The 9,582-nt window shown below is 37.9% G+C and overlaps 3 protein-coding genes across 3 annotated transcripts in view; 2 read left to right on the top strand and 1 right to left on the bottom strand.

Annotated features, from left to right (window-relative positions):
* Positions 1 to 1,200, bottom strand: part of LOC105165670 (protein ecdysoneless homolog) — a gene marked incomplete in the record, with an annotated part of 2,467 nt that extends 1,267 nt beyond the window's left edge. The window contains 3 exon segments of the mRNA XM_011084751.2: positions 1 to 133; positions 299 to 393; positions 937 to 1,200. Coding sequence (XP_011083053.1) covers positions 1 to 133; positions 299 to 393; positions 937 to 1,017 — 309 coding nt within the window.
* On the top strand, positions 3,058 to 5,220 carry LOC105165669 (heterogeneous nuclear ribonucleoprotein 1-like). The gene is made up of 2 exons (XM_011084750.2): positions 3,058 to 3,357; positions 4,059 to 5,220. Exons 1-2 carry the CDS (start codon positions 3,130 to 3,132, stop codon positions 5,040 to 5,042), a joined length of 1,212 nt encoding a protein of 403 aa, XP_011083052.1. The 5' UTR covers positions 3,058 to 3,129; the 3' UTR covers positions 5,043 to 5,220.
* Positions 6,285 to 8,666, top strand: LOC105165854 (protein NRT1/ PTR FAMILY 5.2-like). The gene is made up of 4 exons (XM_011085015.2): positions 6,285 to 6,458; positions 6,659 to 6,876; positions 7,017 to 7,588; positions 7,660 to 8,666. The coding sequence occupies exons 1-4, from the start codon at positions 6,320 to 6,322 to the stop codon at positions 8,564 to 8,566; spliced, it is 1,836 nt and encodes a 611-aa protein (XP_011083317.1). The 5' UTR covers positions 6,285 to 6,319; the 3' UTR covers positions 8,567 to 8,666.

Genomic DNA, 9,582 nt, shown 5'->3' with positions numbered 1-9,582 from the left:
ATTTTCATTACATTCTGGCAGAGAATTAACGCTTTCCTGAACTGGAACATGCTCATATGTTGTGATATTTGAGTTAAATGTGACTCTTTTTCTTGGGCTTGGACTCAGTTGCTCCTCACCATCAGGTTTATTTCTGCACCAAAAGTCCACATGAAGTTTACTAGTGTAACAACAATTGAATGAAACAGGAAAGGAGATGGGATTATCGATTCGGTGAACGAAGATAGTCACAGAAAGGTTAGAGCAAACAGAAAAAGTTTCACTTCATTCAAAGAGTTGAGAAAGATCAAAGACTCACATCAACTCAGAAACCAAGTTGGTCGGCAGTATTTCAGTGTTGGTCTGTTCCGCAGTCGTTACACTTTCCCGCTGAATATTCTGAACTCTATTTCTCTGTGACAAGATTCAATAGTTTAATCATCTACTCAATTCACAATAAAGAACTGAGATAAACAACTTTTAGAGAAGAAAGAGGGGGCTATCCATGATAACTGATGTCAAAAACAAAAGAAGATAAAGGGAATGAGAACAGCAACGTCAACAACAAAATAATCGAACAACACAGGAGTCGAGCCCGTTGCTCGACTTGTAAGAATCAACACAAAACAAGAACCAACCAAATCTCACTTGAATGAAGTTCAAGATTTCTCTTCTCTTTGTAAAGAGAATCATTGCTAACCAAACAAGCACCAAGAATCCAAAATCTGATCAAAATAACTAAATCATTAAGCTCTGCCTAATCGCCCAGATTATTAGGGAGGCATCAAAAGAATCAACCTATCAATGCACAGCATTACAATACCTAATCAATTAAACCCAACTACTAAAAATAATAAACAGAACTCCAAAAAGCAATCAACAATTTCATCTACAATAAAAAAGGAAGCAAACAATGTGAACTGGAAATTGAGCAAATCAAGGAAAAGGGTGTTTTACTTGAGCGTCACTCCGGTTATTTCTCCTTTTGCGGCGGTTGTGATCCTTCGCCCCCCCGAAGCATCCAAGAAAACAACCCATTTAGCAAATAAAATCCCAATAACCCTCTTGATTTTGTGAATTATTAGTTCAAATGATTAAAGGGAGAGGTTAATGCTAAAGGGTTTTCATGGACTTTTAAAGGGAGAGGAAAAAATGGAGGGAGGGAAAAAAAAGGACAGCAAAACGGTCGAGTTTCCGGTGGGGTTAGGGTTTATGTGGAAAGGGAAGTGACCGTTACAGTTTGACATGATTGACCCGTGTTGTAGTGTCCATTTATCCCTTTATATTTACTTTTAATTTTTAAAGGATAGTTATACTCATCTCCAATGAAATTTAACATAATTATATATAAATTTTCTGTAATTTAAAAAATTACATCTAATATTTTTAAGTTTGCTTTCGTCTAACAAATAAATTTTTTTATTAGTCAAAATTCACTAAATTTGTTGATATTAATAAAAAAAATTGAGTAAAAATTGATATTTACCCTCGATTAACTGATTTATAACTTTTTGCAAGTCAAATAATTATCTTCGGATTAAACTACCTCCATATGCATTAACGCGTGAAAACGCATTAGGTAATTTGGTTATAAAAAAAAAGTTATTTAACCTGCAATAAATCAGTAATAAGTTAATCGTGGATTAATATAGATTTTTTTTCCTAATTCTTTCGTTAGTATCATCAAATTTGGTGAATTGTGACTAACGGGACACTTATTTATTAGACGAAAGCAACCCTCAGGAGTGTTAGATATAATTTTTCAAATCATAAAGATTCTATGTGTAATTATACTAAATCTTAGGAGAGACAAGTGCAAGTAGTCCTTTTTATTATATCCAATGGTAAAAGGGTCATTTACTTAATATTTTTTTCATTATTAAACCCCACTCCAAGAATTGAACGTTGGAATAAATTATTTCAATATTCCAAATGAAAAACTCATCAACCTAAATATAAATCCTAAATAATTTTGCATATATCCCAGACCTGAATGAATTATCCTAAACCCATCTCGAATCCGTCTTTTTAGTTTTTATAATATTTTTTTATATTTATTACTTATATTTAATATTAGTTATTAGGAAATTATGGTATTAAATATAAATTCTTAAAATAATTTTTGTATATATCCAACTCCATATAAAAAATACAGAAAATAAAATATTAGTTGAATATATTATTTATATTATATAATTAATTTTAAATAAAATATTATGTTAAAGTACCTAAATTTAAAACGATACTATCTTCTGCAAAAAATAATAATTAGTTGAATATATTTTTTGTATAAAACTATTCAGATTAAAAACACTATTGTAAATTATTTAAGTCTAAAATGATATTATTATTGAAAAATAAAAAAAATAATAGAATGTATTGTTGGTATTATACAATTCATTTTAAATCGAATACTATATTAATTTACATAGATCTAAAATTATATTACTTATTGAAAAAATAAAAAAGTAGTTGAATCATGGATGTGTAGTTTGTATTATAATTTATTACAGTTCAAAAACTATATTAAATTACCTACAACTAAAATGATATTACTTGTTGAAAACAGTAAAAAATTAGTTGAATATTGAATATATCTTTGAATTATATAATTTATTTTAAATCAAAATTTATATTAAAGTGTCTAACTCTAATATAATATTACTTGTTGAAAAATAATAAATTAGTTAAATCCAAAATAAAATATTTATTATTTATTAATATTATTGGTATTATATGATTTCAAATTTGAGACACATAAGTAGGCGGGTCTGGAGTCTAGACAAATTGGTCCCAAACCCATTCTGCTGCCATTCATAATACAGTTCTTAAATTTAAAGAAGTGAGTCTCAATTGAAATCTTGGGATGTTCAGTTTTTTGAATTTGTCATTTAAATATAATCAGAATGAGGATGCATTGTTAGTTGGGCTGAATCCAATTGTGTAGGCCCAATTGGTCTTCCTTTGGGCCCAAAAAGGGCACCCACTAACTCACAAATCCAGCTCTACCGTTAGAGAAATTAATTTTATTTATTTTTTTAAAAAAAGGGAATAATGACAATAAGAAAAAGGGAACGCAAATAATAAGAGCATTGGACGATCGCAAACGCTGAAATAAGAAACAGAGGTTTTCACGCACAACACACAGTAATGGATTCTTCTTCCGACGAGGGGAAGATCTTCATCGGCGGCATAGGCTGGGACACGACGGAGGAGGGGCTCAAAGACCATTTCAGCCGTTACGGTGAGGTCAGTCACACCATGATCATGCGGGACAGGATCACCGCCCACCCACGGGGCTTCGGCTTTGTCGTCTTCTCCGATCCCTCCGTCATTCCCTCCGTTCTTCAGCAAACCCACACCATCGATGGCCGTACCGTAATTCTCCATATGTGTTTTTTTATTTTTCTAGTTTATGTTTGTTTAATCTAATCAAATCACAGAATGATGCTCGTTTTTTGCTATTCGAATTTTGAAATGCACTGCTTTGATGGACGTGTTGTGTGCGTCCGTCTCCTCGTGTCGGTTTCTTTTGATGATGAATGGTTATTGTTTCCATTTTCTGCATGCATTCATGTAGAGAAATGTGTTCTCTGTTTTTCTATTTAGTTATTGCTATGATTCTCTTTGCAGCGATAATGCGTGTATCCTGAGCTGAAAATCGCATGATATTTCTAACGGAATAAACTATTCTGTTCTCGTTGGAACCGAATGGATATTCTGGTCTTTACCTTTTGTACTGATTTTGAGTGGTTGATATGCACTTTATATAGATGAGATTATCTAAATTGTTAGTCAGCATTATCAGGAACTTTTAATTGTGATTTATGGTTTTCTTTTATATTCTCATGATCTCATTACATGTATAAGATGTTTTTTTATAGCAATGTGAGATGGATGAGTTCCACATGGTAAAGCACTATTCTTGTGAAAATAATGGAAGATGCCATCTTAGATGTTTTTCTTGCTATGTATATTACCCATTCATCTTGGCTGTCTTTTCAGCTCTACTGCTTTCATGGAATGTGTATACATATATAGATGGGCAATCTATTATATCCTTTGGCTTATCTGCTCAGGTTGAAGCTAAGAGAGCCATGTCAAGAGAACAGCAGCAAACCTTGAAATCTGGAAGCACTAGTAGTGCTGGTGGAAATTTTGGAGGGTCTGAGAATCTCAAAACCAAGAAAATTTTTGTGGGAGGGTTGCCTTCTACCTTACGTGAAGATGAATTCAGGGAATATTTTCAAGATTTTGGCAATGTAACTGACGTTGTAATTATGTACGACCCAAATACTGGTCGACCACGTGGTTTTGGTTTCATTACCTTTACCACAGAAGACGCTGTTGATAGAGTTCTCCACAAGACCTTCCATGAGGTGACTGGGAAGCTTGTTGAGGTAAAACGAGCACTCCCTAAAGACTCAGTAACTGGTGCTGGTGCCCGTGGAAGTTACAAAGGCTATGGTTCTTACAATTCTAGCAGTAGAACGTTCGGTAGTCAAATGGGAAGCAATGGATTTATGCAGCCAACAACTGGTGGTTATCCACCGTACTCTGGCTATGGAGGCTCCAGCTTTGGTTATATAGGAAATAGCAATTCTGCCTATAGTGCTTATGGTGGATACGGTGTTGGTGCTTATGGAAGTGCCAATCCTGGTTATACCAGCCCAGCAGGAGTCTACGGGAACGCTAGCTCTCCAAATACTAATTTCTCGAAAAATCAGTGGCGCAGCCAGACTGCCGGATATGGTGCTTCTGGATACAATCAAACTCCAAGCTACGGGGCTTCTGTTCCTTGGAGGAATCCATCCAGAAATAGTCCTAGCGGTTATGGCCCAGCCGGAAGATCTCCAAGTGGTGCTTCTCGATATATTAATAAAGGGTACAACTATAATAGTTATGGTGGAACACACAACTCTAACGAATATGCTGGAGCGGATGCTGCTGCTGCTGCTGGACATCAAAGTGGAAATGGTAGTTACGTGGGAAGGACGTATGGTAATAATAGTAGTAATGGTTCTTCAGGGCATCCTGATGCTAGGTGGAAATCAGATGCTTGAGATTTGTGGTCCATGATGCATCTAAATTCCCATCCAAGATGGTTCTTCAGGGTATCATAATGATAGATTTCTGCTTTTCTTGCTAGTGAATTACATATCTTGTCAAAAATAATAGGTGGTTTTGCAGACAGTTCTGTGTTGCTTTATATAAATGGAAATTTAATTTATCTTCTGCCTTTTTTCAAGTCTTCACCGCAGTCATTGCTTCCCATCATACATCATTTTGGCAATTGGTAACTTTTTCTTCATTCGGACACTCCCATTTATGTAGGGGATTATTTCTTTGCATCACTATATCTTATAGTAAGAATCCGAATATATTGGAGTTATTAATATGCTATGAGAATACATCAATATCATTTTCCAATGCTGTATATAGTTCATCTTAGTATATACATCTTTGCATGAGCTAAGATATAGAGCAGAGTTTGGCCAGTTTCCTTCTGTCAATCTATTGTGTTTTTCTTCATTCAATCAATCAACTTTTGTGTTTAGCTCTCTCTCTCTTTCTCTCTGGTTAACTTGAAAGGGTAGGTTGGCAAAACCTACTTTAGCTATCTCAACTAAAGGAAACGAACTATCACCGACTGGCGACTGGTAGCGGTTTGCTACAGTTACTGAATCATCAAGACAATTATTTGCAAACACCACACCAAAGGTGGTAGTGGTGGCGGTTCATCATATAAGTACAGAAGTTAAAAACAACATCCTTGGCATTGTTTTTACAAGGCTTAAGGCCGGCAAGTTCAATACTAAAAGACAACTATAGGCAATAATAATGTGTTTTCTTTAGTATGGAAATGACATGGTAATCCAGCAACCGGCTGTATTGACACCCTAAAGGCGACACAAAAGTTTTTTAAATGAACTTTGTCAATTTATGCTTGATAATTGTCCACTGTTATTAATATTTGAATCTCACAACTAAGATGTATACATTCAGATATTGTTGCTTTCAACGCACAGCATATAAACCATCTGCCCAGATGATGACAGCCTTTTGAAGAACCTAGCTGATAGTGCCAAGAAAACAAATTTCGAAATGACAAGTATATGATGACAAATTTTAGCTCTAATTGTTAACTATGTGGTTCGCCATAGACCTGGAAAATATACAAGGTTGAATATTTGCAAGGAGGGCAATACAAATATTTGTCTGAGTGTAGATTTGTTCTCCCTCCCTCCCTGCCCCCCCCCCCCTTGACCCCTGTGAAATGAATCCCCCCCCCCCCCCCCCCCCCCCCTTCTCTCTCTCTCTCTCTCTCTCTCTCTCTCTCATGTCAACGGTGATGGTGGAAGAGAGAGCTCCTGTAGGTGGAACGGGAGGTTACACACAGGATGGTACCTTGGACCTCAAAGGTAGACCCGTCCTAAGATCAACCACAGGCCGATGGAAAGCTTGCTACTTCATTGTTGGTAAGCATAAAATATTCTTGCAGTATTTACTAACACACAGCCACAATATTGTCATATGATCTTTTTCATGCACCATGAGTTGTTCTCTCGTGTTAGGTTAAATTACTATTGCAACAGATTGAAACTAACTTCTCCCGCGACTACTTAAACCATGCTCACTTTAATTATGCATGCGTATCTTTCAACGATCCGACTTTCAGGGTATGAAATTTTTGAGAGGATGGCTTACTACGGGATTGCATCAAACCTAGTGATATATCTGACTCAACAACTCCATGAAGGAACAGTTACATCCTCAAATAACGTCACAAACTGGGCCGGTACTGTCTGGATAACACCCCTTTTAGGAGCTTATATTGCAGACACATACCTTGGACGATACTGGACCTTCATAATTGCATCGGCCATTTACCTCGTGGTAATTATACCTTATCTTCCTATTTTGATTCTTCATTACAAGTTAATTTTACATAGCACCAATAATTGTAGATTACAAAAGAAAGGTAAACTTCACGTCTCTCGTAGTGTAAAGAAACTAGTGGATCTGCTTTTCAACAGGGAATGTGCTTATTGACGTTAGCAGTTTCACTACCAAGCTTGAGGCCTCCATCTTGTGGGCATGAAGTTAAAGCAGAAGACTGTGACAAAAGGGCCTCAACCCTGCAAATAGGCATCTTTTACCTGGCCTTGTACATAATCGCAATCGGAACCGGTGGAACAAAGCCTAACATCTCCACCATGGGGGCTGACCAATTCGACGACTATGAGCCCAAAGAGAGGTTCCAAAAGCTATCCTTCTTCAACTGGTGGATGTTTAGCATCTTCCTTGGCACCCTTTTCTCCAACACTTTCCTTATCTACATTCAGGACAACGTTGGCTGGGCCGTCGGCTATGGCCTACCAACAGCTGGGCTGGCTGTATCGATAACCGTGTTCATTGTGGGCACGCAGTTTTATAGGCATAAGCCACCGTCAGGGAGCCCGTTGGCTCGGATGGCTCAGGTCCTGGTGGCCACTGTGAGGAAGTGGGGAGTTGTTGTCCCAGCTGAACCTAAGGAACTCTACGAGCTGAGCTTGGAAGAGTACTCCAATTCTCGCCAATTTAGACTTGATCATACCTCTTCCCTCAGGTAAATGGATGTGACTGTAATTAGCTCGTCCTACGTTCTAATTACTATTAACTTCTTGCCATTTCTTGTAGCCTTCTAGATAAAGCAGCGGTGAGAACGGGTCTTAATTCACCATGGATGCTGTGCCCAGTGACTCAAGTTGAACAAACCAAGCAAATGTTAAAAATGATCCCAATTCTAGTAGCAACATTCATACCTAGCACCATGCTGGCACAGACACAGACACTCTTCATCAAACAAGGCACAACGTTGGAACGGAGCATCGGCCCCCACTTCAAGATCCCACCAGCGAGCCTCGCAGCATTCATCACCATCTCCATGCTCATCAGCATCGTCATCTACGACCGTCTCTTCGTCCCTTTCATTCGTAAATATACCCAAAACCCCCGAGGGATCACACTGCTGCAGAGAATGGGCATCGGCCTCGTCCTGCACGTCATCACCATGATCACAGCCAGTTTTGCTGAGAGGAGACGGCTTAGTGTGGCACGAGCAAACGGGATTTTCAAGAAAGGCGAGACGATCCCTCTGTCAATCTTCATTCTTCTGCCTCAGTTTGCTCTTATGGGAGTTGCTGATAACTTTGTGGAGGTGGCGAAGATTGAGTTCTTCTACGATCAAGCACCGGAAGGCATGAAAAGCCTTGGAACTGCATATTTTACAACCAGCTTGGGAGTTGGCTATTTCTTGAGCAGTTTTTTGCTGTCAACGGTGGCTGATGTTACTAAGAAGTACGGCAAAGGGTGGATTTTGGACAACCTGAATCTCTCACATTTGGACTATTACTATGCGTTCTATGCAGTTCTGAGCTTTATCAACCTTGTCTTCTTTCTGGTTGTTGCAAAGCTGTTTGTTTACAACACAGAGACAAGTCATAAGGAACTGGAACTACAAGCAGCAGAAGAAGAGGAGTCAAACAAATGTTTGGATGATAGAGCAAGCACAGAAACTAGCCAGAAGAACTTAATGCCACTCTGAACTGCAATTCTCCTCTCTTTCAAGTTTAAACTTTTAGACCATATGCGAATAATACTCGGTTTGTAAAGTTTAATCAGCAGGTGAAACTCTCTTCTATAAATATATGAAAATGGGATTTCAACTCAATATTTCTTTTTATTGCCGCACGCTGAATAACAATCATCTATTATATATTCTTGGCTTATTCTTTTTAAATTCTGTAGTTATTTAGTTTCGGAATTTAACAAAGTTTGAATCTATTATTCCTCAATTTGTATTGATTAATGATGCAAGAAACAAGGTTACCTAACTCCAAGTCTAACTTAGACTAAGTTTGATTAAATTTAAACCAATTATATGAAGTGTAATATATTTGCTCGTGCATAATTCAATGAAAATGATAAAATCACAAGGTAATTATATGATACGTGTTGTGTGATTGACTTTGATTTAACTAAATTGATTTGAATAGAGTTTTTCTTAACTAGGTTTCGTTCCTCTTTTGTATTATTTCTTTTATCATCCAATCTCATCTAAAATCGTGTCATCCCATATTTGTAACTGAGCAGCCAAGAACGCGTCTTGTAAAAATCGCTGCACGTCACCTGGCACTGTATGCACTTGATAATAAACAAACAGCACTGTTCATCCTTTCCCATTTTATTTTATTCAGACCTATCTTAAACCCCTATCCCAAAACCCTGCCCACTTTTCCTCAATTCACCCACACAAAAATGGCCGCCACGATTGCGCGATCAATCCTAGCCATCCGATCAACCGGCGCCGCTGCCTCGTTCGTTCTACCCAGGCGCTTGTTCTCTTCCACTATCTCCAAGCCTCTGCCTCTGCCTGGTTTCGGCCGACCAGGGATTTCGACTGCCCGCTCCGCTACCCCCGCATTATCCCACTCGCTGAGGGTCATTTCTCCTAATCTGACCCGTGTCAACCAGGTGAGATGTCGAGTTAACAGATCCGGGTCGGCCTACTCGCCGCTGAATTCCGGGTCGAATTTCAGCGACCGCCCGCCCACGGAGATG

Source organism: Sesamum indicum, linkage group LG6 (genome assembly GCF_000512975.1).
Source record: "Sesamum indicum cultivar Zhongzhi No. 13 linkage group LG6, S_indicum_v1.0, whole genome shotgun sequence".
Lineage (NCBI taxonomy): Eukaryota > Viridiplantae > Streptophyta > Magnoliopsida > Lamiales > Pedaliaceae > Sesamum > Sesamum indicum.
The sequence above is the reverse complement of the archived record's forward strand: the minus strand, read 5'-3'. Positions and strand labels throughout refer to the sequence as shown.

Excerpts from the sequence above, each read along its gene's own strand:
- LOC105165669 (XM_011084750.2), top strand. The coding sequence starts at position 3,130 with ATGGATTCTTCTTCCGACGAGGGGAAGATCTTCATCGGCGGCATAGGC. Across the intron at positions 3,358-4,058 it reads ACACCATCGATGGCCGTACC|GTTGAAGCTAAGAGAGCCAT; the intron begins GTAATTCTCCAT and ends TTATCTGCTCAG.
- LOC105165854 (XM_011085015.2), top strand. The coding sequence starts at position 6,320 with ATGTCAACGGTGATGGTGGAAGAGAGAGCTCCTGTAGGTGGAACGGGA. Across the intron at positions 6,459-6,658 it reads AGCTTGCTACTTCATTGTTG|GGTATGAAATTTTTGAGAGG; the intron begins GTAAGCATAAAA and ends TCCGACTTTCAG. Across the intron at positions 6,877-7,016 it reads CATCGGCCATTTACCTCGTG|GGAATGTGCTTATTGACGTT; the intron begins GTAATTATACCT and ends GCTTTTCAACAG.